The sequence below is a fragment of the Argentina silus genome (genome assembly GCF_951799395.1).
Source record: "Argentina silus genome assembly, chromosome: 21".
Taxonomy (NCBI): domain Eukaryota; kingdom Metazoa; phylum Chordata; class Actinopteri; order Argentiniformes; family Argentinidae; genus Argentina; species Argentina silus.
Genome location: NC_139675.1, coordinates 13,278,213 through 13,304,927, shown reverse-complemented (window position 1 = coordinate 13,304,927; position 26,715 = coordinate 13,278,213). Strand labels below are relative to the sequence as shown.

The following is a 26,715-nucleotide window of genomic DNA, read 5'->3' as shown; positions in this document are numbered from 1 at the left end:
CAAGTGATTTACAATGATGGACTGATTGAATGACCGTCTGGTAAACGATGCTGGAACATCGGGTGTCGGACCAACAGGAGCCTGCTTCTACCTCCAAGCTATAAGACTTTTGAACTGATCCCCCCAGCAGCACTTCCTGCTGCTCACCTGTACTAGAGACAATTTGCACTCGGATCTCTTACTCACAGCACGCACGCACAGCTATATTTATACTATTTATCTGTATATATTCCACCATTCCAAGGCTACACTTATTGTTTGACTTACTCCTATTGATTGCATGTTGTTGTTATTATTACGCCATTAATTTTCCTATCCTTTCATTTCACTGCGCTGTTGAGAGAAGCTGCCAAATAAGCAGTTCATCGTTATAGATGTATCCTTTGCATGAGATCAATACAATTTCATTTCGTTTTAATGATTGTTGTTTGGTACACTGTAGACATACTGGCAAGTTGTGACACCAAAACCAATGAATTGTCAGACATCTCCCATCGCAGTGTTTCCTGTTCCGTGGTTAGGGTCAGGACCTGTTCTCAATGCTGCAGTGATGATTTCAACATTGCTGAAATCACCTCTGGTGGTTTTTGTGCATTGGCCTCTACACAAGTGTCTAGTTGCTGCTCAATCAATACAGATTGAGTATTATGCAAGCCAACATTGGCACCCAGAAACAAAGTGGTATCCATCCATCCATCCATCCGCCCACTCTGGTCCAAAAAAATGGAAATGAGCAGGGAAGGGGAGACAATGAAAAAAACAGTGGAGATTGAAACAAAAAAAAGGGAAATGCTGATTAAAGCAGTGACGTAGCTATGGTGAATGACTATCAGGGATGTGTGCCTCACAGCTGATGAATAGTAGTAGTCGTAGTAGTACGTAGTAGTGGGGGGTCCATGACGTAAGCCGCCTACTCTCCCTTCCTCTGCCCCCCTAACCCCCTTGGGGAGATGACCAACCATCAATAGCTCCATCCGAACGAAATTCACAAACACGTTTATGTAAACAAACAAACAAAAAGGTCGACACAGACTCACAGTGTTGTTGCCGTTATCTTTTTTTTTTTTTTAATCAACGAAAAGCCATTATCCCATCCATAGACCCCTCACATTGTGATTCTAGGCTTACACATTGGTCAACGAGAGGCAGAAATTCATACACTGAATCCTCTCTCCTCAGAGAGCCCTTAGGTCAGTGATAAGACTCTGGGCTAGTTTGTCCAGACCATGCCCCTGTCCAGAAACAACCCGTAGTCTCTGCCCTAGACAATTGTGTAGATCTGATAGGACTGGACAAGTATAAGCAAGATGACTAAGATCCCACCCAGCCCATCATAGGGCAAGGTGAAGCTACAAACATGTTCTTAGACCTATCCATTACTACTCAGATCTACATAAGTGTACAGGGCAGAGGTTCTAGGGGCTGTTTCTGGACAGAGCCCCAAATTAACCTGGAGTCCTGGACCAAAGACCGTGTTTAAAAGGAAAATCCTCTCTAGTCCAGAATGTTGGCCTAATCTGTGTCCGGTAAACCTCCCCATATGGTTTAAGTTACATTGCCATGGCACTCTCCAATAGGTTCAACTGACCACACCATGGGAGTGGCGGGGGGGGGGGGGGGGTGACTGAAAAACACATCCCAAACAAATACAACAAAAGCCTGAAAAAGTGTCTGTCAAAACCCAGTAGACAAGAGGAGAATGCTCTATAGATCCTGAGTATTTGTATGTTTACAGAGCGATATACCTCAAATTCATTTTAACACTAAGTGATAGTGTTGGGAAAGGTGGATAGGCCCTGACGCTGGGCTTCGGTTACACACAAGGGTTGGGGTCGGCTGAGTTTCAATTCAGGAACACAAACAGTTACAATCTTTTTTTTGTGGTCTTTTTTTGCTGAGAAATAGGCTTGGTCTGCCCACCATAACCTCTCTGCTTTCTGTTACGTCTCCCCCTTACCCCGCGCCTACAGGGAATCCTATCCCTTCGTGTACCAGTTACCCTTTGTGATGATTGTGCTTCTTGCATTTCTTGCAGTAGATTCTGCGGGGTCGTTGGTAAGTTTACCTACGTCTGCAGAACCGACGCCAAGGCAGGGGCGACCTGAATCAACGGAAGTGAAATTCAACCAACCTCAACCCCCTGTTACACATCCAACAGGCTTGTGTATCAACTGCAGCTGCTGTGCTTTTGAATAGTGAAAAACGGTGCCCTATGTTGAAGATGCATTGACATGGGGTGGACAGAAAAACGTATCTTAACATATTGCAAACAGGACAGACAGAAAGCAAAAAAATACAGAACCATAGCATTGTGTCTTAATGTAATTTCATAGAAAACTTTGGCCAAAGAAAAAGAAAAATGCTGGCATTTACAAAAGAGCATTTGCGTACAGAGCTTGCTTGCAATACAGTATGCTGTCTTTTTGATAAGTGCTTTGTATCTTTTTTTTTTTTTTTTTTGGAAGCGTTCTACATGCAAAGCAGAAAAGAAAAAAAATACATAGAAAGACACGGGTGAAGGAAAGCAATGGAAGCTGAAATAACCTTCATGCTCAGCACCAGACATCACCCCGATTCATCTCCCCGTAGTCTCACAACACCAGTTTACATCTCAAGTGACCCCACTTTTTTTTCTCTCCACTGCCTCGACTCACAGAATCAATCCAGACCTTTACTGAACAGACTGAATAAAAAGGAGGCAGGTCAGGAGAAGGCAAACCAACCAACCCCAGAAATAAAGAACTTTCTTACAAAAATAAATGACCAAATAGAAAAAAGAAAAAGAAATATCTCGGTCCTCCTCCGCTTCATGTCAGTGTCAGTATGTGTGTTGGGGTGTGTGTGTGTGTGTGTGTGTGTGGTGATGACGAAGGGCCGGGGGTAGAGCAGGGGAGTCAGACCACCAGGCTGCCCAGCCACAGGCCTGCGGTGTGGGGCTGAGGGGGGGGAGACACCTGAGCCTCCCCTCCTCCACCGCACTAGTTCTTGATCAGTCCCCCGTCTCCCTCGCTCACAAAGCGTTTACGCCCCCTGGTGGACAGAAACAGAACAAGGGGCTGATCATTACAATATTCATGTTGCTGTGCAACTACATAGTTACATGATGTCAAATTTAAGGCATCCACCTCAAATGAACTCACTTATATGCAGCATTTTGACACCAATGAAAAGCATGATATCAATGCAACAAATCCCCATAACCAGAAACATCATTTCTGACAGACTTTACAATTACTTTTTTTAATAGTTATAGTCAGAGTTAAAAATAATTTCCAGTGCTGGGGGGGAGGGGGGGGGGGGACTAGGCTAGGACTATTAGCGGTGAACTGACCTGGAAGGACAGGCATCTCTCAGCTGTTTGGTGATGACGGACTCCTGGTAGCAGAGGTCCACAAAGGACTCCATGATGGAGTGGGCATGGGGCACGTCCAGGTTGATCTCTGGCAGCTCGTCGTAAACGCGCTTGAAACCCTGCATTAGAAAAGGACCACAAGGTGTCAGTCTTCCTGCCGTCGCTTCAGTTGTTGACAGTTCGCACAAGCCACTTTATCCTGCTTATGTTGTATGTTGTATGTGTATGTTATGTGTGATGTCTCCATGTCTTAAGCTACTTGGGACCTGAATTTTTCTATCTATCTATCTCTCTATCTGAGCGGTAAGAACATATGTCTCCATAATCTAACCAAGATCAGCTGCTGAGGAAAGACGTGTACCCTCACCACACTACTAAGCCAAACCGAGCCGGGCTGTACTGTGATGGCCTGGCCTACGCATAACACCATAGTTGCCCTAACCAGTGCTAGAAAGGTGAAAACATTGGAGCCAGGATAGTACGGTTCGGGTGGGCCCTGTCGTGTGTAAAAGCAGTCCTAGTCTTGCTAGCCCGGTGGCTGTGGGAGAGCGGCTAGGACTGACCCGGTTCATCTGGTCCAGTGTGATGAGTCCAGACTTCCAGAAGGCCTGCAGCAGCTTCACCATCATGGCCACGGCCCTGTCGCCTTTAGACTCCAGCACCATCACTACCGCCTGGCCAGGGAGGAAGGAGAGAGGGAAGGATTCAAGATTCTTTATTTGTCACGTGCATACAAGTATACAGTGAAATGCAAAAGTGACAGTGCCACAGAGTGGTGCAACAATAAGTTTTAAAACAGAATAAAATAAAATAAAAGTACTAAAAAATATAAACAGTATGAACAGTATAAACAATATAAACAGTAGGAGAGGGAGAGGAAATTGATTCCCTCCGAAAGATGTTGTTCAAATGAATTCGCACTAGGGTAATCAATTCAAACTACCAGTGGATGAAGTGTCATCCTCAGCAACACTGAATTAAAAAGGCTAAACAATCGAGATATTACACCAAAAATGTGTTTGGGATTTTCAAGCCCATAAAATGTCTTCCATTGACAGAATAATCCCTTTTATTTACCACAGGGGGGCAGCATTACTCTTATTTTCAGCAACACTGTCAGTGACATCAACCACAAGGGCTGTATATTTAGCACCAAGGAACTGCATTTGCATTTCGTCTCGAAGACACCATTGTTGGTTTAACGCACGCTATTGAATAAGAAGCTAAGAAGCCTTGTAAATCAATGTTATGCAACAGCTGCGTCACACCTGCAGAGCTGTGGCATGATGTTCTGCATCTCTAGCAATGGTAACAATGCATTTTAAGATAAGACACAAGGCGGTTTGATTGTACAAGTTGATATAATCAGACAACACACGACGCATAGCGACAACAGCGAGTCGTTCTGTCTACATTGAGTAATCTATGGGACGCAGCATATGACCTGTCAGTAGTGAGTGAGAGAGAGCGAGAGAGAGAGAGAGAGAGAGAGAGAGAGAGTGTGTGTGTGTGTGTGTGTACCTCGTAGACCAGCTCGTGGTGGAAGTGAGGTACTTCGAGGTCCCTCAGACAATGCTCTGCCTCCGACACCTCCCCCGATACCAGGTACTCCTTCAGCAGCAAGTTCATCTGAAACAAAAACACACAAACACACAATCATTCTCCACCCAGAAACTGACCTTTGACCTGACCCAGACATTTCTTCGGGAGGTTCACCACTGTAACGTTCCCAGTGGTAGAACCTGAACAACCTAGCCAAAAAGAAAACAACCCCCATTTCTAAACGATAGTTGTATTTTTAGACACAACATAATTGGATGTGTGTGGTCCTCAATGAGCATCTCATTTCATACCGTTATGCAATCCTGTTTTATAATAAACTTGAGCGACTGGCCTCCTGCCAGATACGTACAGGACAGTATGTGCATGTGCGACCAACTGTTAGCCTGTTTTGGACACGTCATGCATGACAAACACGTTGTGCTGTGCCCCGTGATATTCATAGGAGACGGCTCAAACACATTACAGGAGAAGGACAAGGCTGCTAGGAAACCAGGCCCCAAGACAGAAAACAGATCAGATCTGCATCTTAAAACATTTTTATTTTTTTTATTTTTTTATTTATTAAAAAGAGACATCTCTCTGGAGCGGTGGTCACCCTAGGACTGTTCCCGGTCCTATTCCGGGAGGATTCTACAGCTCTCGCTCTTCCCGAGCAGTCAGTGGATTGAATCAGCTCCCAAACTCAATTCCCCCCAAAACAATGTCCTCTCTGTCCTGCAACCCCTGATGTTGCTGTCCAGTTATGCACCGTGGTTAAATCTGGTGCCGGTGCACGATAGGGCGCACAGCATATCTGCTTGGAGACGGACTGCGAGTCTTGAGCTGGACTAATTTCCTGCAAGCTCCGAGGCTTTCCTATGATTTCCTCTCGCTGTAACCGAGAAAAAACTAAAAAAAAACAGCATACTTTTTGAGTGTAATTTCTCAAATGCCTTGGTTTTTCATTTCTGACTCCTTGAGAGAGGTCTTTGCTTTAAACACCCAGCAGCGAGCAATCTCCTATGGAATGTGTGTGTGGGAGAGGGGGGCTAAAATCTGACCCAAGATCAGAGTCAATGGGTGATGACCCCCCTACACAGATTAAGAGCAGCGCAGACAGATCCTCTAAAAGTCACTGTTGACAACAAATCTGGCTCGGCAAAATGTATTCACACACACACACACACACACACACACACACACACACACACACACACACACGAGAGAGAGACAGACAGACATGGAGAGACAGAGCGAAGAGCCCTGTCCTGGCAGGCTGTGTGTGTGTGTGTGTGTGTGTGGCTCTAGGCCAGTGAAGACTCTATCAGGGCCTGAGGGTGAATACAAACAGGCAGGAAATCAAAAAACTGGACAGGAGTCTGTGGGCTGCCTGCAGTGGCCTACTTTGGGTTATGTAACATCCCCCTACATTTGCATTCTTATACCTGAATAAACACACACACACACCAAGGTGACAGCTGATCAATATAGTTACGTGTGCAACAGTCACCGACACGCACGGACGCACGCACACGCCTCAACATCAGGTGAGTGAATACCTGAGTGAAGGTTTTCCGGGTATAAGTGGCTGCGGCTGTGTGTGTGTGTGTGTGTGTGTGTGTGTGTGTGTGTGTGTGTGTGTGTGTGTGTGTGTATGTGTGTGTGCCAGGCTTTGCAGATCCAACTTCCTCAGTTTGGGAGAGTGTTCTGCTGACACAGGCAGATAAGCACAGGGCTGGCCCGTGGCTCTTTTCCCAGCATGCAATTCTGTCTTCTGTTCGCGTTACATAAGAGCAGAGAGAACAGAACACTGGTGGCCCAACCCTGCTCTGGGATCCATATCAGGGAGGAGCTCTGACAACAACCAGGGATCAAACCTTCATCCTGGCTGCAAACAAGAGGCCATCTGCAACAAGGGCGTGAGAAGAGTAACCCCCCTTTTTTTTTCTTTTCTTTTTTATTAAACAAACCAAACGTTTTGTATCTCTTACAGATCTGTGTGTGTCTAGTTCAGCAGAACCTCAACCTTAAAGGCTTTACAATTTCCGCAAGAACACAGTCTTGAAAACGACACCCAAGAGGAATGAGCCTTTGTGGAAACAATCCTCTTGCGGAATCTCATTAATTCCTCCAAGTATATCATCGGATGTCTTCTGTCATAAAAAAAAAAGAAAGATCATCCTATTCTCCAGAAACCCTTCGTCTGCTTGTAACAGCTGTGCATTTCGACACCTCTCTCAACGTGATGCAACATCTCTGCCTGCCGGGTGATTGGTGGGCGAGCCGCACTTACCTCTTTGACAAGGTGTTTGACAGGTCTGAGGCCGCCGCCCACTCCCCACACGTTGTCTAGTCGCACCATCTCCCTCTTCATGGACAGGAGCACGGCGGCTCGGTCCAACGCAGCTCTGGAGAGAGAGAGAGAGAGAGAAAGAGAGAGTCCACAATGAGGACAAATCGACGATTGCATTATTTCTGCACAACGCATAAACAAGGGGTCAAATCAGGAGCATATTGAGATCATAAAAGAATACAATGAATTGGGACCGGAAAAGACGAGCGTAAAACTCAATGGAAAGGAGCACGGCGGCGCGGTACAACTCAACTCTGGAGATAGAGAGAGAGAGTCCAGAACTAACACGTCAACCATAAACCACAGAGAAACACAAAGGGAACGTACAAAAATAAGAGTCATTTCACAGCTGGTTTTAATGATACGTTCAAACAAATGCGGTCAATGGACAACCGTCAACTATACTTTCCCCTCCCTAGAGTAATCAGAAGCATAAAAAGGTGTGCTATAAAATAAAATAAAAAGAATAGGACCGTAAAAAAAAAAAAAGAAAAGGAAAAAAAACTAAAACAAACTGCAACTTGATTCTGAATGATGTTTTCTCCAAGTAACCAGGATAATTTGATTTGGAATCACATGATCAGATTCAGTTGGACGTTAGAGTGGTTCTATTCATCTTTAAAAGAGAGAGAACGGACGCACGGCTTTAATGTTCAAGACGGAAATAAACTAAACTAAAGTGCCTGTCGTCCCGGGCATGCATGTGGCTGGAATCAAGTTCTGGAGAGGGATCATTCGTTTGCCGGGGGTTTGAAAACAAACTGCTGTCCATGGAGATAGGACAAACATTTACTTTGCTTCCTTATCTGGGGGGTGGTTCTAAAGCCATTATCTGGCCGTTAAAAACAACTAGGAGACAGGAGACCACTTCAGGGTGCTTTGATGTCAAGTGAGCCTTTCCGCTATATTTATATACTGCTTCTATCACCAACCCAGAGCACTTAACAGGATCTCAGAAACCCAGAGAGCACTTAAGACCAGCTTCTAACTCTATCCTTTACGCATCACCCTTCCAACCAACCAAAGCACCCATCTTATTGACCTTTGACCCTGTGAAGGTTGACCCCCCCCCCCCCCCGAGGCTCACCTGGCGTGGTCACAGTCCACCTTGCCCTTGTAGCGGTCCAAGAACGCCATGGGGAGGGCGTGGTCCGCGATGGCTCTGGCTATAAATTGGCCTAGCATCTGGAGGGAGTAAGGGAGAGATGGAGGGAGAGTGAGTGAGTCATAAACGCACTGGGATCTCCTCACCAATAGCAACATCTGAATGTAAACTGTCATCGAACACAACTTGTCCACTCATACTCCCTTCTCCACCCTGACCTGCACCAACCATGGACATATAACTCCAAGATTGAACACATCCCATCAGACCATGGCAATCTGGCTGCTACGCTCACGGGTACATTCAATATGGCTGACAGGGTCATGCGATGCATAATTGTCGTAGTCATCAAATCGTCAACCAACCCCAGCCCTGAACTCTTACCTGTGGGGCCTCTGGCGTGTCTAGGATGAGGTCCGGCAGCTCTTTGAGGATCTTGTCGAAGGCCCGGGACATGTCTGCCTCGGAGAGCACCTTGCCGACCAGGTCAGAGAGCAGCCTGGAGGTCAGCTCTCGGTGGCTGGCCTTGCCCTCCAGAGACAGAGACAAGGCCAGGGAGGAGAACTCATACTTGTTGTGGCCCAGGTTCAACTCCTTCAACAACATCTGAGGGACACGGAGAGAGAGACACACAGAGAGAGAGATGTTCTGATGTAATGTGTGGAAGGGATGTGATCTCCAGGGAAATTACAGACCCCCCCCCCCCCCCCTTCATACAGAGAAGCATTCTTATCGTTGCTCTGTAGAAACGGGACCGATTGGCTCGGTTTGGGAAAAAAAGCATTCTGGGACATGAAGTATGAAGGACATACTCCTGAAGTACGCAAGCATTTAGTGTGTACAGGTATACATACTGTGGTATGGTGGTATTCCTAACAAAGATGGTCGTCGTGCTAAATCAATGTCTCTCTCTCTCTCCCTTCTTGCTGTGCCGTGCCGCTCACCTGGACCTCTTTTGTGTCCCCGTGTTCAAAGTACTCCTGTACAATGGGGTTCACCGTCTTCTCCAGCTCTCTCTCGTCCAGCTCTGGCACCACTGTGGCGTACACCGTGTCTCCCTGTTAACAAGAACACACCGGCAACCGACCGGAAAAATCACAATCCGTTAAATCGTCCGATTTAAAAATCGCACAATAAACCCTTTTCATCAAGTCATCATCTAATTGCCCCTCCAAGGCATTCTCTCTACTGGTCACAGAGACCATGGTCGCAAAAGGAAAAAGATTTGTCCAAACATCTTGGTAGCTAAGGAATAACCCTTAGGTTTATATTATTTGTATTGTTCTTATTGTAAAGCATTTTGAGAGAATTGTCTTTGTAAAAAGTGCGATACAAATAAATGTACTTGATGAATGACACACACTCCACTCACACCACCTAACACCACACACCCCCCACAGGCCCCACACACTCCACTCACACCACACACCCCCCACAGGCCCCACACACTCCACACACTCCACTCACACCACCTAACACCACACACCCCCCACAGGCCCCACACACTCCACTCACACCACACACCCCCCACACACACACACAGAGAACACCACCCCCGGGCCTATCTGCTGAAATATTCCTCTACGCATCTACATAAACAACCACTCGCTTTTTAAAGAGGTCTTCTAAAAGGTTTTCCTTAACAATAACACAAAAAAGTATGGTGAGTACAAGTGCCTGAGGTAGTCTCAGAGAAACAAGAGACAGAGCCAGAGAGCTTCCTCCTCGTTGAGCAGTCACAGCCTGCAGGAACCGAGAGCGGGGAGAGTGAGAGCGCTATTGTTTTTGACCTGCTTTGAATAAGCCCAAGTTCACCAGAGGGGAACAAATATCCCTGGAAAGAGAGAACAGGCGTGGAGAAGGTTTCGGAAATCACCCAACACTCTGTCCGAGTCACTTTCCTGTTTTCTCCTCGCTGTTATGGGGAGTGTGTGTGTTTGTTTGTGTGTGTGTGTGTGTGTGTGTGTGTGTGTTTGTGTGTGTTCTCCCATCATTGAGAAGTGATCCTCGTCTGGAGGAGGACTTGAGGCTATTCATCGAGGCAACCTTGGCTGAAGAAGTAGCCTATTGTCCCTCCAGTCTCCCGAGTCTGGGTTTTCAACCAGTAGCGGAGAGCTTGGGGGATGCCTTGTGCAGAGTGGTTTGAGGAGGGACGGGCCAGTGGGGAGGGTCACGTACTGTAGGCCACATTGGAATACTTTCAAAATGCAAGGAAATCTCTGATCTAAAGCCAACGGGTAGCACGGGGGTCCCACTGCGTAATATTCACAGACCCCCGTAGGTTTAGCTACTGCTAATTCATATACTGCTTACACTGCACTACTTATACTATACTGCACTACTATACTGCGCATATACTGCACTACCTGTATATACTGTTCACACTGCACTTTTCTGGTTAGACGCTAACTGCATTTCGTTGTCTCTGTACTTGTACTCTGCACAATGACAAAAGTTGAATCTAATCTAATCTAATCTTAAGGAGGGTAAAAAAGGTCGTCTGTGGCTCAGTTGGTAGAACATGGCGCTAACAACGCTAAGGTTGTGGGTTTGATTCCTGCTGGGACCATATATACTGAAATGTATGCACTCCCTGCGATGTAAGACGCTTAGGATAAAAGCGTCAGCTAAATGGCGTATATAAAAGGAAGGATGCATTACTCAAAAGCATGTAAACAGGACCGGCATGGCCCCTTCACCACTCCATAACCCCAAGCCACTATGAAGTGATCCTAAGCATTACACTCTACCACTATGAAAGCAAAGACTCTGGGATCGTGCTTTTAGGGCTGCCTGTGTTCCCCTAAGCATTACACTCTACCACTGGTAAAAGCAAAGACTCTGGGATCGTGCTTTTAGGGCTGCCTGTGTTCCAGTGTTCCCCTAAGCATTACACTCTTCCACTGTAAAAGCTAAGACTCTGGGATCGTGCGGTTAGGGCTGCCTGTGTTCCAGTGTCCCTCTGCCCCAGTAACCTAGTGCCACACTATCACCACCACCACTACCACCACTGACGACTCCACCCCCCATCTACACTGCAAGAACAGCTCTCAAGGGCAGACAGGGCTGCGTTTCATTCCAGGAACTTGTTCCCTCCACTCCCATCTACCTACCTACCCCCTCCCCCCCCCCCCCTCCTCCTCCTCCTCCTCCTCCTCCTCCTCCCTGATCTGATAAGGACTGGGCTTCAACAACCTTCTGGAAAAGAAACATAGCCCCAGCATTGCACTCTGGGAGCTTGTTCTACTCCCATCTGTTATCTCTGGAGCGCTAGCCTTGCCCAGTCCCAACAGACACACGTTTTCCCACTGTTGAAGTCAGACTGACCCCCCTCAACACCAGATAAACGCACGGCCTTACAGATTGAAAATGTGGTTCAAGGTGATGGGAGAGAGCCATCTGGCAGGTAGAGATAGGCTAGAGGTCTCTGATCTGGACGCGCTTTCACTAAAACCCAATGGCCCTGGTTTTTATGGCACGATACTGGTAATGATTGTCAGAGGAGTCGGCTGAAGTACAGACAGGGCCGGGAGACGGGGCAAAGATGAAACGGATTCTGGTTACTGAAGTCGAGACATGATGGACTAAGAATAACATTCGGCGTTAGGAAAGACTTTTTTTTTTTTTTTTGTCATTTTCAATTTCAGGACGCGGTCAACAACACCAATAAAAAAACCCTAAACAAACTGGAGCCGTCATTGTGTGTTACTATCCCATTCATGGAGGGACAAGAGGACAATTCATTGTGTGAATCATCACTGGGATGGACGCAACAAACAGTTGTGGACATGGCTGTTGTCCGCGTGGACAATATCAGCTTGTCCTGACCATGTGCCGCCCCCGCCCCTTTGTATGAGTGCGAGTGTGTGAGTGTGTGTGTCAGTGTGTGTGTGTGTGTGTATGGTCCCCTCTTTCTCTCTGTTGGCAGCAGCAGACATCAGCATGTTTACTTTCCAATGTCCATAAAGGCTGTGGTCCAGTAGCGATGGCGTGGCTTTGTGATGACTGGGCTGCTTCAGAACAAAGCTACTCCAACAGAGTGTTCAGACCATAACAACTACACAGACCCCTGACGCTGGCCGGTATCCCTCCCCACCCCTCCCCGCCATTGACTCTGTCATAGCTGCTGTTGTTGTTGTTGTTTTTGTTTTTGTGTCAGGTGATTTATTTATTTTTTTACTTTGTTGTTGTTGCTTTGAAAAGCGCTCTATACATATAAAGTCATTCTTCCAACAAGGATACAGGTGGGTCTGGGACACCGGTATTGTGGAGTGGAGAGGAGGGTGGGCAGGGGTTCTATGGTGTTGATGATGGTGAGAGCGGAGGCCCCACGTCATTCAGTAACACAGGCCAAAAGGGGACATGCACTCACAACACCAGTGGAGGCCGGTGGAGGTGTAATGCGTGGAATGGAAGGGTGCCAAACAATAAGCCTGTTCTCCTTCTACCTCCACCAGCCTCCCCTGTCTCACACACACACACACACACACACACACACACACACACCTTCCCCCCTCACCTGTTTAGCCTCATCGTAGTTGGGGTCGCGTGCGTCAGGCTCCTCTGCCTCGTACACCATTCCTGCTGCTCCCCATACACCTTTACCCCCCGCCCCACCTGAGAGGGGGGGGAGAAGAGAGCAGCAACATTTAGAGACTGCCAATTAGCACAGGTGCATGTAGCATGGAGCAGTCTCCCTCATCAACAACACGGTTAGCATTAGCATCGTTAGCCTAGCCGTGTGTAGTAGTGTAGTAGTGTGGTGTATGTAGTGTGGTGTGTAGTGGTGTGGTGTGTAGTAGTGTAGTGGTGTGGTGTGTTGTAGTGTAGTAGTGTAGTTTGGTGTGGTGTGTAGTAGTGTACTTTGGTGTGGTGTGTTGTAGTGTAGTGTGGTCCTCTATGGCTCAGTTGGTAGAGCATGGCGCTAACAACGCTTAGGTTATGGGTTTGATTCCTGCTGGGACCATATATACTGAAATGTATGCACTCCCTGCAATGTAAGTCGCTTTGGATAAAAGCGTCAGCTAAATGGCATAAATTATATATTAGTGTGCTGTGTAGCATTGTGTGTAGAAGTGTAGCGTAGCGTAATGTAGTGTGGTGTGTAGTAGTGTAGTGTACTATCGTGTGTTGTGTAGTACTATAGTGTGTAGTAGTGTAGTGTCTAGCAGTGTACTGTAGTGTGTGGTGTAGTAGTGTAGTGTAGTACTGTAGTGTGTAGTACTGTAGTGTGGTGTAGCAGTGTACTGTAGTGTGTGGTGTGTGTCTACTGTAAAGTGTCTACTGTAGTGTCTAGTAGTGTAGTGTGTAGTACTGTAGTGTCTAGTAGTGTAGTGTACTGTAGTATCTAGTACTGTAGTGTACTGTAGTGTCTAGTAGTAGTGTAGTGTACTGTAGTGTGTGGTGTAGTAGTGTAATGTGTAGTACTGTAGTGTCTAGTACTGTAGTGTGTAGCGTAGCGTGGTGTGGTACAGACCTTTCTTGGGCAGGCCCCGGCCCTTGCCCGTCCTGGACTTGCGGTCGTTGGCGTTGACCTTGCCCTTGGGGCTGTTGGGGTCGGCCCCGGCCGGGTCCCCGGACTGGGACTCGGACAGCGACTCGCTGCGGGACGACGACTTGCGCAGGCGCCGCTTGGCCTTGGCCTTGAGGCGCGCCTCGTGGAGCGCCTTCTCCTGCGGCGTCCAGTTACCGTTCACCTCCGCCTCGATCAGGTCCTCCTCGTCGTCATAGGGACGGTCCGCCTCGGTCAGGTCGTTGTCGAAGTTGAACACCCCTGTGGGACGGACGGACGGGAGGGAGGGGAGGGGAGGGGGCAAAGTTAGTGATGCGTTAATGTGGCTAGGCTGCCTCCATTCGGTGCACTAGGGCCAGGAGTTTTTCCTGATCGCGTGATTTGACGAGGAAACAAAAGAGTTGGACAACGCACAGGTCAAAGAAAGTGTGTTCAGGGTTCCATGGAAATGGAATCAGAGGTTCACCGAAACACATTTGGCACTTTCAAAGACAAAACTACACATATCACCAAAAGTCAAAAGAAAGTGTGTATACTACACTTTCAGTTCTGTGGAAGACTGAAACCTACCGAACTGAGAATCAGACCTGCTCTGCTTAGACAAGACGTCAAACAATATGTCTACAGAAAATATCTGATTCCTCCGGGTGGCATCATGAGGAAGTCAAAATGAGGAAGTCATGTGCCTTCAAAGGATCTGCGGTGGACTCAAAATAACAGTATTTGAATATCACCCTTCCTGCTTCTACATGACTAGAACAGGAGAGATGAACAGCCTCTGATTAGTCTGCGTGGTATCATGAGGGAACTAGCCTGTACAGTCATGGCCAGGGGATTATTCTAATAGTACTACCACCGCAGGATTACATGGAGCCAGTGAGTCAGGGGAAAAATCCCAAACTTTCAAAGGACCCAGGGAATGTTCAGAGAGAGAGAACATAATTTCCCTTCTAGATCCACATTACAATAAGCAGTGACTTTCAGGTATGAGAGAAAGAGCGTATTGTTTCTGTTGAACCTTGAGGGAACAATGCGTTCCTGTAAAAGGAAGACTTGTGGTTTTCTTCAGCGACAGCTGTTAGAACTTCGGAAAACGAAACAAGTTGACAGTGAACAACGTTGTCCCCGACAAGGATGTCGCGCCCCTCCTCGTGTGAATTGGTGACAATTATTAAAAAGTATGTTTTGTGGATGAACGATAAAACAATTAATTCTTCTTTTTTTTTTCCTGGTTGGAAGTTAAATGTGTATCGCTGTCTATGGCCATTGGGCCAATCAGTGTCATTTTGTAAATGCCGCATCTCTATGGAAACATGTTTCACCCAAGTTTCATCATAATTGTCCCCACGGTGTCTGAGATGGTGTCACACAAAGACGCAAAAGACAGATCCACAGTCCCCTCCCTGTTGTCATCGTGGGGGGGCGATGACACACACACACACACACACACACACACACACACACACACACACACACACACACACACACACACACACACACACACACACACACACACACACACACACACACACACACACACACACACACACACACCTTCCTGAGAACTGTGCAGTTATGTCCTGCAGTAAGTGACAACAACGCCATTTCACATTTTCTTGCTGCTGCCTTCTTGGACCAGGTGTCTCTTGTAACAGAGAAGTTCAATCAATCAATCAATCACTCTCACTAGAACTCGCCTGTATACATAATGGAGAAAAATAAAAAACACATTAAAATGGTCACTTAGGTTCTGGTAGCGCAAAACGTTACTTTGCTGTGAAGCGACAAGTGTCCCAAGGCAACAGGTACAGTAGTGTCATGTTATCTTTGTTGCTGAAAACAAACAGCCCGGAGACGGTTTCAGACAGCCACGTCCCGTACGGATCTGCTGTCGCTTCGACAAAAATGATGCAATGTTTACAACTCCTGCACAATCCTATGCACATTACATCAGCGTGTTTTATAACACAGACCTGCTGTTGCTTTAGGACCATAACTCTAGGACCATAAATCTGACAGGGTAAATAACACTTTATTTATCAGGCCAACTCGAGAATGGTGAAGGTGAAAGTAAAGATTACTGTGCGAAATGAGGTCTGTTTAAACGGTTGCTTATCTGCTTTTTAAGGGTTGCATTCTTGTGAAAAGGCTGACCCATGTTTACGATAATGACAGCTCTGAAGAGGAGAGATAGGGGACTTGCAGGCATGTAGCGTAGCACTGCGCTAACATCCAACTGCTAAAAGCAACTTGAGACACAAACACACAGAGAGAGAGAGAGAGAGAGAGAGAGAGAGAGAGAGAGACAGAGAGAGAGAGACAGAGAGAGAGAGAGAGAGAGAGAGACAGTTGCATTCTACAGCTCATAGTGCTCACAGGCTACTGCAGAACCTCTAATGTAAGTGACCCACTTGTATATATAGCAGGGCCACTTATAGCTTGGCACGCTAATGCTAGCCGCTTCACAAAGAAAAACACACACCCAAAGGTACCTGACCCTGCCCTAACAACGCCAGAGCATCCTCATAATCCACGACACGGCCTGACGCACAGAACCCCACACACACACACACACACACACCTCCTGTGCTCACCAGCCAATCAGCTTCACTCTGGCCAGTGCTGTTTACCTGAAGCTCCCGTAAACAGGTTATCAAATTCACTTCTGCTCTTGAGGTGTAAAAAAAAAAAAAAAAAAAAATATATATATATATATATATATATATATATATATATATATATATATATATATATATATATATATATATATAAAATAATAAATAAATAAAAAAGGTCAGGGTCCAATTGCCTCTTATGGAGAGAGAGAGAGAGAGAGAAAGACAACAACAACAAATGGAAGTGTGGAGGCAAGGAAGGAAGGAGGAGGGAGGGAGCAGAGAGCACATGGAGGTAAAGAAAATGCTGAGGCCAGCTCTTTTTCCTCCTCCTCCACCCTCCACCATGCCTGTGCCACTCACAGTGGGTCTGCCTACATATGGCAGTGGGGGGAGAGAGAGAGAGAACAGGAATTCCTCAGAGTGTAATGAATACACCCCCCCCCCCCCCTTCCCCCGCTCCACCATCCTCACCACCCCTCCTCCTCCTCCTCCTCCTCCTGCAGAGCCCAGATGCCAGGGTGGAGGAGGAGTTACAGCCCTATAGATTACAGGGACATGTAGACACGAGGGCTGGAAGCAGGAGACGTATCAAGACCGCAGCTCCAGTTCACTCTCGTCGAGCGCCGGGCCACAAGGCCCTTCATAACCGGCCACGAGCGATGGTCCGATTCCTGGAAGAGCGAGATGATACGGGGGGGGGGGGGGGGGGATGTTCCGTGTCCATGTGCCATTGCTAGTGAGGAGGTATTCTGTGAGGATCAACGGCTCCTTCGGATATAAAAATGACATTTCACTGTGTACACACACACACACACCTCCGCGCAGTGAGTCACACATGAAGAGTCTCGCTCACTGATTTTACCCACAGCGAGTGCAGGCAAGCCAGCAAGCTTCCTGACCCAAACACTCCCCTGCCCTGCAGAAGCTGTAAAAAACTGACCATGTCTCTCCTCCTCCTCCTCCTCCTCCTCCTCCTCCCACATACATGCCAGGCCAGGGTAGTAAACTGACCAACGTCATCCAAAAACAGGCCTGACCAGTAGGAAAACAGGAGGAGAGAAAGAGAGAGCGTTTGAGAGAGGCAGAGAGAGAGAGTGAGAGAGAAAAAAAAAAGAAGAAAAAAAAGAAACTTGTCTGGGCTGCAGCCAACTCAAGTACTGAGGGCCAGCAAATCAACATGTACCTAGCTTTACCACGGTAAAGGTAGAGGCTAGGTTCCGGTGTGTCGCGGTCGCTGGCCACATGCCTTTCCACCTCGGTAATGCAGCGGGCGTTCTACGCACGGAGGCCCTGTTTGCTGTCACTGTTCTGCAGAGGGGAACTGAAAGTCCTGGAGAGATTGATTTGTTTTTTAGTTTTTTTCTCTCTCTCTCTCCTCTTGCGTAGCACCGTTCCAGATTTGCAGAGGTGTGTGTGTGTGTGTGTAGAGCTCAATTTCCGGTCGGTGACTGAAGAAATCACAGACACCACCCCCCCCCCCCCCTCCCTTCTGCCCTTAATCCAGACTAGACTACCCATCCACCACCATGAAAAAGATTACCCAATCCCACGGCCTTTAAACTCCCCACCCCCAACCTCGCCCCCTTTGTTGACACTTGTCTTTACAGTAGCCTTTGTAAGGGAGCTCTTACACACACGTGCGCGCGCACACACACACACACACACACAGGCAACACCAGAGAGTAATATCCTCCTAAAACCTTTAGCATGATCCGGGTCAGTCCGGGACTTGTGTTTGTCGATAACAACCCTTTTCCTTTGGTAGAAATAGAACACCCCCAACAAGACTCGGGGACGTCTCTGTCGTGGTGGAGTGTGAAGGCATTCAGTCGACAGTGATGTCTGTGCTCGAGTGTGTCAAGAGGTCAGTGGAGCAAAGTTTTTCAAGAGCTTGGGAGGATTGGCCCAGTTGACCAAGACAGACAGTTGGTCTGAGGTGACCCCGTCCAGTGAACAGGTCACCCCCCCCCTCAGCCGCCACAGCAGGACGTCACGGAAGCCATCGGAGGAGTCACGTGACAAACGAGCGGTCCCGCTTGATACCTTCCAAAAAAAAAAACCTTTCCCTCCTCCCTTCCTCGGTGGAAGCAAGCTTTGTCTGTACGAAGCTAACCGGTGTGTTTTAAGTCTGAAATAAGACTGGGTAGAGTGTTCTGTAGCGGTTGGCTACAGAGGTTGACAGGGGTGTGGGTGTGGTGGGTGGGTCTATCCAAGCCCTAGGGGGGGGTTAGCTGTCGTTTAACTGTCAGGAGAATTACAACACAACCGTCCAGACAGTAGCATTTCCTAACTTTCCTGTCCTCCATATGGTTCCCTCAAAATTCATCTTTCTTGTCAACAACACACGCAATTATTCATGAGGCCTATACAGCCAACTGGCTCAATCTACTTTGGTTATATACGAGATCTTTTCAAGCTGGGTTTGTTTTTGTTCATGATGTGAACTTCAAGAGGCTGAGAAGGAGGGGAGGGGGCCGTTTACAAAAAGACCTTAACCTACATTCTGTTTACTCAGTAGGCCGTGAACAAATCAGGCTTGACATATCAGTGTAATGTATATGCGCGCGCACACACACACACACACCTATGGAGTTACATAAATGTACAACTGACGTGTACTACCATGCCAACGCTTCCAAGTAATTCACAGTAGAATCTGTCAACTGACACTATAGGCTCCAATCACAAGACAGGTTCCTCAAAACCACATCCTCCCCTCAGGCAAACAGATAGTTATGAAATACAGGCACATGTCAAACTAGGTTTACTTTATTGGGCATGTTGAACGCATGAGCTTTGTCAATGCATAATCAGTCAGCTACAACTCTGTAAGCGACAGACAAGTTTTTGGATGGCGTTAAAAAGGTTAATCTATTCCCAAAGCTGCAGTGCACACTCCATACCCTGTATCTTCCCTATATGCTTGCAGTTACTTTTTTCTGGGGGGGAGGGGAGGGGGGGGGGGGGGGGGGGGGTTTAAACCGACACAATGGCATCTTTGACAAAGTGTGTCGCTAACCACAACACCAGCCGTCTACTGTCTAATCAATCGTGGCGGTGGGCCAACTGAGTTCATATAGAGGGGCAGCCCATCTGTCCACAGACGTACTGACCACTATGACAGAAAGGCAACAACAGCGGCCCAGCGGAGCTGCCTTGAGTCACATTCCCCCTGGGAGAAGTTTCACACCTGTGCCATGTTATCATACTACGGATCTCGGAGTTTGACGCGTGTTGCCTACATGGGCTGAGTTCTACATTTCTGAATGGATATTTTCACAGCGAAGTATTCGGATCCAAAAATACACGCGGGGGGGGGGGGGGGGGGCATAGCTAAGCTTAAGTAATATGGCTCGCACTATACATAAAACATGCACCTCTCTTTATGTAACATTAAAAAAGAACATGGATTACATAAGGCATTCATATAGGTCCATTCAGCAAGCTATACACGCCGACGTCACTATAATCCTAAAGGCTTGTAGTAGAGAAGAGATGTGACTGGATAACTACCTCACACCCTCCATGACGACTAGGCTGCATTTGGAGGTGCATGTACAGCCAACGACATCAATACAATCAATGATTCTCTACTATGAATGCTTAGTTATCGCCAATACAATGGAGTATGGCACATTGGGGGGGGGGGGGGGGGGGGGGGCGGGTGCTGGTTTATATACGCATTCAATTCAACATTGACCATAGCATCAGGCATATGCACGTTGATAATGCATGGCGTGTATAATATTTTATAATCCGTTTTTTTTTGGTTGTTGTAGCGTCTTTATTCAATAGAAAGGTTTAGGAATGGATACATGTCTGGGCATCGGACGTGAGGGAAGAGGGGGGGAGTGTTTTTTGTAAACATTCAGTTCCTTGTTTGGCCACATGCAAACAAACGCATTCATCGAGGGGGTTGCAACTGATCTCATGCCTATGAGATTGTGATTAAAATGAGTAATATACACTTACCTACACTCAAGAATAAAACAATGGTCTAATTGCATGTGTCTGGCCATACGGACGTGGGCGAACGAGGAGAAAAATATTTCTCAAAACAGGAAATCACACATTTCCATACACCTAGAGATGTGTCAGATTGCACAGCCCTGGTTTGTTTTGAAGCACGACTCTGGTGGTCAATAGAGAGCTCGGACGAGGAATGCACTGCCAAATGCAAAAGTCTCCAAAGGGTTAAAACGTTGGAGCGTGTCTTCACATGTGTCCAACCAGACAAAGGACATAACATCATACAACGACACATACTGAAATATCCCATGCGACAGTTCGCAATTTTGCAAAGTGTTTCGTCGAATGAGTTCCAGCTTTCTGTCAACATGGCTTCAGCACTCAGGGGCACGATGCAGGAGAGCACATGGTGGATCGTGGCTGAACTGCAGCCCATCCCCACCAGAGACAAAAGGAGGAGTGCACCAATGTGTTTTCCCCCCATTCACTCCAAAACGACTCTCTGTACATAGAAATAAGCATGCATTCGAGCTTTCATTCAACTCACCATCGTGTTTTTGAGCGGCGATCCATGTCTCCACTTCGGTCGCCATGGCGCTCGATCAATGCTTGTTTACCGTTAGATAACAATCCCCCAACGTGAGGTCTGTCACGAAAAACAAATCGCCAAAAGACGTGCAGCAACAACAACAACGTGAATCAACAATCAAACAAAACGATGCATGTCAATCCAATATCGTGCTAGAATTTGCACACGGGTTGAGATTTTTTTAAATGATTTTGGGGGCACAAATCTCACCAGATAGCTTGCTTACTCGCGCAAGATAACGTCAGCTCTCTCACGTAAACGATAATGAAATGCAGTTGCAAATGAAAAAAAGAAAAGAAAAAAAAAGCTCCCGACCAAATGTTCTGATAAACAATACAGATCCAGCACTCTTCTCAGATAATGAATCTGAAGAGAGCAATGCAAAAACAACAATGACGGAAGAGTAGAAAACTAGTCCGTGCACATTTCAGCAGCAGCCTGAAAAGATAAACAAAGTCTGTTTTTAACTTTGGGGACGTCTGGGTCAAATCACGTGGAGAAAGCGCGGACGGGGAATGGTTAATCCAGGGGGCAGGAACTGGTCCGTTCCGACCAATCACATGGCAGTACAGACAGACCAGGACAAAATAGGTCATATATTTACAATTGCAAAACACATTTTTAGGCACATTTAATGATGAGGATGAGACGTGACCATACCTGTATTCAATTCACGCTCGTACCTGTTTCATCTGTGCTTTTTTTTGGGATTTCCGATTAAAAAAAAAGTGGTGTCATCTCAACTGAAATACTGTGTCTAGCACACAGCCTACCATTGCAAATATTGACATATATGGAAAGGTTGCATGAAATATCTCCAAATATCAAAGCAGAGATATGACATTCCACCTAAAATGCCTTACATTCAAATGTCTAACTCATCAACCTTGTCCTTGGCTGGCCTGCAAAATGTCACCACAAAGATATGCGTTTTCCATTTCTCAGATGTGCATGTACTCACATACACTGTTGTGTTTTGATTGATGATAAGTACAGACAAGCACATTACATTCTAATCCAGCAAACCGGTCGCTGGAACCTGATTTCAAGCACATGGCTTGACTGGCAGATGTGAACAATGCTTCTGGTGTTGGATTGGGGTCACTGCTTTTAGTGCAGCTAATGTAAAGGCAGCGTTGAATGGTTAAGTGTTGGGACCCACCATGTGTATTAGCAATGGAAAGCACTAAGCCCTATCTAGACCCACCTATATGAATAATTTGTTCTGTGACACCCCAGACAATGTGTGTGTGTGTGTGTGTGTGTGTGTGTGTGTGTGTGTGAGAGTGAGTGAGTGAGTGAGTGTGATTGAGTGTGAGTGAGTGAGTGAGTGAGTGAGTGAGTGTGTGTGTCTGTGTGTGTCTGTCTGTGTGTATGCATCTGTGAGGGGGGTTTTAGGTTTCCAAAGGTTAAGTCTCTGACCCTTGCAGTCTGATGACCTTTGACCTTCTAGATTAACATGGACCAACCTGGCCATGTCATCCATAACTCAGGAGACTGTTCCCCTGGCATAGAAACCAACACCAGCTCAAACAGAGTTTGATGGACACAGAGATTATAAATAAAATGTGTTATTATAATGTTATGGTTATGGACCTCAAACCTGGAATGCCCCAAGTCACCACCATTTTAGGCAGGAAGTAATGCGGTTGTTGTAATACTGAAGTTGGTTGTTGAGTTGCTGTGTGTGCGTGCATGCATGCGTGTGTGTGATAGGCTGTGTGTTCCCATCTAAAGCCATTACTCAGGGCCTTTGTGGCTTTGGCATCTTATCAGGCTATTACTGTGTGTGTGTGTGTGTGTGTGTGTGTGTGTGTGTGTGTGTGTGTGTGTGTGTGTGTGTGTGTGTGTGTGTGTGTGTGTTTGGGGGAGTTGTGGCTTCTATCTTACAATAGAACTGAGTGGGCTTTTTGATTATTTTGAAACCGGAGTTAGAGAGGAGCAGAAACCAAGAGGAGAGAGTCTGCCATCTTAGAGCTGACTGTATTGCCTGAGTTCGTCTCGCGGAGCCATACCTTCAAATCATGTTGTTCTCACGAGGTCTGGAGAATTTTAGGCTAGCCGATCTGGCTTGGATTGAACCTGGACGGAGCGATGGGAGAATGGGCAAAAACCTGGGGAAGAGTTGCAGGGGAGAAGAAAGGGGATAAATGAGCCCCCCTAAAGACCTCCTCACCCCCACTACCACCCTGTACAAGTTTCTCTCCTTTTAGTAAAAAAATAAAATAAAATCCTTCTTCTAGCATTGTGACTGCCTATGGCCCCTGGTCTGAGCATTGATTACTTTATCTTATGATGACTGATGGATAGATTGATTCACTTACTTAAACAAATGTATTTGTTGTAAGTCGCTTTGGATAAAGGCGTCTGCTAAATGCCATAAATGTAAATGTAAATGTAGATAGATTTGGTAAGGTAGCCATGATAGCATAAGGGCCAGTCCCAATGCAGTCCACAAGATGGTGCTAGTGCTGCGTGAAATCCTGGGATTATTGGTCGTAGCAACACCTCTTCAAACGAACACTGCTCTGCAAAGCAGCAATTGAAAGATTGGGGCAGAATTCTCAAGGTCGCTCAATAACAGGATACTCATCAAAATATAGAGACTCTAGCAGGAAAATGTTTGCTTGTTGAAGCCACATGACATTTAGCTGACATTTATGTCATTCTAAATATAGAGCAGGACGTCTTATTTATTATTTTCATGTGCTATTGACATTGATCAAATGATCATAATAACGTATACTACATGTCAGACAACGCCTCTACATCATCAACTAAACTGAAGAGCTTTCAGTTCAATTTATCTTCACTGAATCAAAAGCTCAGAGCTTAGTTGTAATCTCAACTGTTTGCATTTTAACCGAACAAACAGGAATGCTCTGGCACAGTGAGTCACTATGAATCATAACAGCTTCATCAAACCAGTCAGTAGGTAGGTGTACCTCACCCTGTGTCAACAGACTTGCTGTATTTCACTTCACTGCAAAATATTGCTTGAGAGCCCCATGGAACATTTCATTTTGAATATCAACCGATTTTTTTCCTCAGATATCAAACCTCACACGTTTGCTAGCAATGAAGCAAAGCATTAGGCCTCTCTTTGTAACATTTATTTCCACACAAAATCCACAGTTTGTTTCCTAAGCGTTGGGGGACGACCAAGTTCAAATATGGAAAAAACCAAGAGCAGTAACACATTCTGACTGATATGAAAAATGGCAAAATTCAACCAAATAACTGAGGATATGAAAAAAGCAATGGTAGCTAGAAAAGAAGATGAACTCAGCACTGTGAGTATAGTACATCAAAGTAGCACTTGTTACATTTAGAATAGGGCTTAGAAATCACCATGTATGTCACAGACAGGGATATACAAAATAAACAAAGGAGATATTCATGATATTGTGGTTTCTGAAAAAGGCCATAAAGTCTACTGACAAACATCATTGTTTTTAACAAACGTACATCACCATCAATCAGCTTTGGCCTTCTAATCAATAAATCAATAAGCTTCAATCAATGATGAAATACTGTACACAGTGATCATGATGACGATTTCCTCATCATCACACATCTCTCACACATGCACTCTAGACACAAGAGAAGGAGACAGTAGATAGTACACCCAATATAGCACATTTTTCAATAATATTCAACTGAACTATTTCACTAACAGTCACGGTCGGTATAGCCTGCTATGCTATCAGCCAATAGCAGGTGTGGGTGAAATAGGAGATGTCCCCCCCCCCCCCCCCCCCCCCCCGCGGAGAAAGAGAAACAACAACGACAACATCCTGAATCCTGACAACAACAACAACAACAAGGTTTTTCTGGAATGAGTAACTCCACCGGCCCAATCAAATTGCTGCGTGCTGACAGCTTCACCAGCGGCTACTCTCACGGTTCACTTCCTGGCTTTACAAAATAAAGTTAGTACAAATATAGAGTATTATTACTATAGCATCTGGATAAGGTAGCGTAAACAACAACATCCATTCGCAGTTATAACGCGTCGCGTCGAGGCGAGGTAACAGTCTGGCATTGGGGCCTTGGCCTATCAACAGAGATACAGACAGACGGGGGGAGGGGGGGACCACTATTTGCTGACCAGGCAAGAAGGATGAAGCTAGTCCCAGAGACATAGGTATACAGCCGAGCAAACTCTGTTTGAGATTAGAATTGATAATGTTGGCACCATGTTGGCACCAAAAGTTCCACGACCAATACATTCCGGTTAGAATGTGAATCCGAATGTTATTCAAGATGGAGGACAGTTTGCCAAACACTCTGTACTGTCTGTCTCTGGTTAATCCTAACTACTGCTCTGAGGTCAGTTTCGACCTCTCATCTCCAAATGGAGTGAGGGAAGGCTGATCTGAGAGCAGATCTTAGCGGCATCCTTGACGGACAGGGTCTTAAAAAGCTGTGTACTGTACAATCCGGGGCCAACGCCCTCCACATGATGTCCATCAGTATAAAGAGGTTCATGTCATTACAACATTTTGCTTCCAACCGTAGTTGATCAGAGTAAGGAAAAACTGTGAATACCATACTATTGCTAAATACTATTTTTTGCAAGCCTCAATGTACTGTGTACCATGTGTATGTTTTATAAAGAGACTGCTGTTTTTTTTGTTGTTGCTCCATTTGGTTTGCAACTATATACATCTATAGACCTGTCTAAGTGACATATTAAGACATATAACCCATAAAGCGAAGTTGGAGGAACATTCAGGCACAAAATGAGAAATTACATTGAAAATGTTCCCCTCTTTGAACTTGAAATAAACGGCTGTGCGTCTGTACCCGTCTCTTAGCAGTAAAGGGAGTTGGCTGTGATAGACAGTGTATGGTTGTCATGGACACGCTCTTCATTCAACAACAATGACATCGTCACAGAATTATAGGAACATTTGATTGATGTGGAGGTCATACTCTGTGACCTTCTCTGAGACATGTCATTGAAGTACGGGAAAACAGAAACAAAAAACAAACATTTCTAGAACCGTACATGGTCTTGGAGCATTCTGAACGTGAGCGAGCGAGACAGAAAGAAAGAGAGCGAGAGAGAGAGAGAGCATCTGCTGCTGTCTCCTCTTCCATCTGAGATGATCAAATGAAATGCATGAATGTCCTAGTTAATCAATCTTATCATAAGATGACAACTCAACAAACTACCCATTCTCTGCAGTCCAAAGAACAAGATATACAGACAACCCCTTTGATGCTCACAGAAGCAACGGTACATAAACGATGTCCAACAGGTTACAAAAGAGGTCTAAAGGGCTGTCGCTTTGAGTGAATCTAGGGGTTAAGAGCTTTGAAGACGGGTATAGACTTCAAACAGCAAGCATGGCTGAGGCTTAGTACATGACAAAGCCATGGCAACCGTTTCTATAAGAGAAGCCTAACTTAGGCTGGTCTTAAAATAACCACACATGACAACAACTTCAGCCTGGCAGGGAACGTGTGAGTTTCTCACTCTCACTTTCCAGCTAAATGTACGACCGTGTGAAACGACTTGTTTTCATCGGAGAAATTCGATCACAGTTGAAATTCAGTCATTTCCTTCAGTGAATGATTAGCGATTTTTTTTTCTTTTTTTGTTGTAAAGATACACCTTTCACAGTGGTTCTGTGGCAGAAGATCAAATGTTGTTCGATACTGTACTA

The 26,715-nt window shown here is 46.0% G+C and overlaps 1 protein-coding gene across 1 annotated transcript; it reads right to left on the bottom strand.

Annotated features, from left to right (window-relative positions):
• Nucleotides 1-504: 504 nt before the first annotated feature.
• pdcd4a (programmed cell death 4a) lies at nt 505-21,462 on the bottom strand. The gene is made up of 12 exons (XM_083692602.1): nt 21,251-21,462; nt 20,999-21,097; nt 13,829-14,125; nt 12,872-12,969; nt 9,297-9,410; nt 8,737-8,958; nt 8,335-8,432; nt 7,188-7,302; nt 4,874-4,981; nt 3,916-4,026; nt 3,332-3,471; nt 505-3,030 (listed from the first exon to the last, which is right to left on the bottom strand). The coding sequence occupies exons 2-12, from the start codon at nt 21,042-21,044 to the stop codon at nt 2,979-2,981; spliced, it is 1,401 nt and encodes a 466-aa protein (XP_083548728.1). The 5' UTR covers nt 21,045-21,097; nt 21,251-21,462; the 3' UTR covers nt 505-2,978.
• Between the last annotated feature and the right edge of the window lie 5,253 nt (nt 21,463-26,715).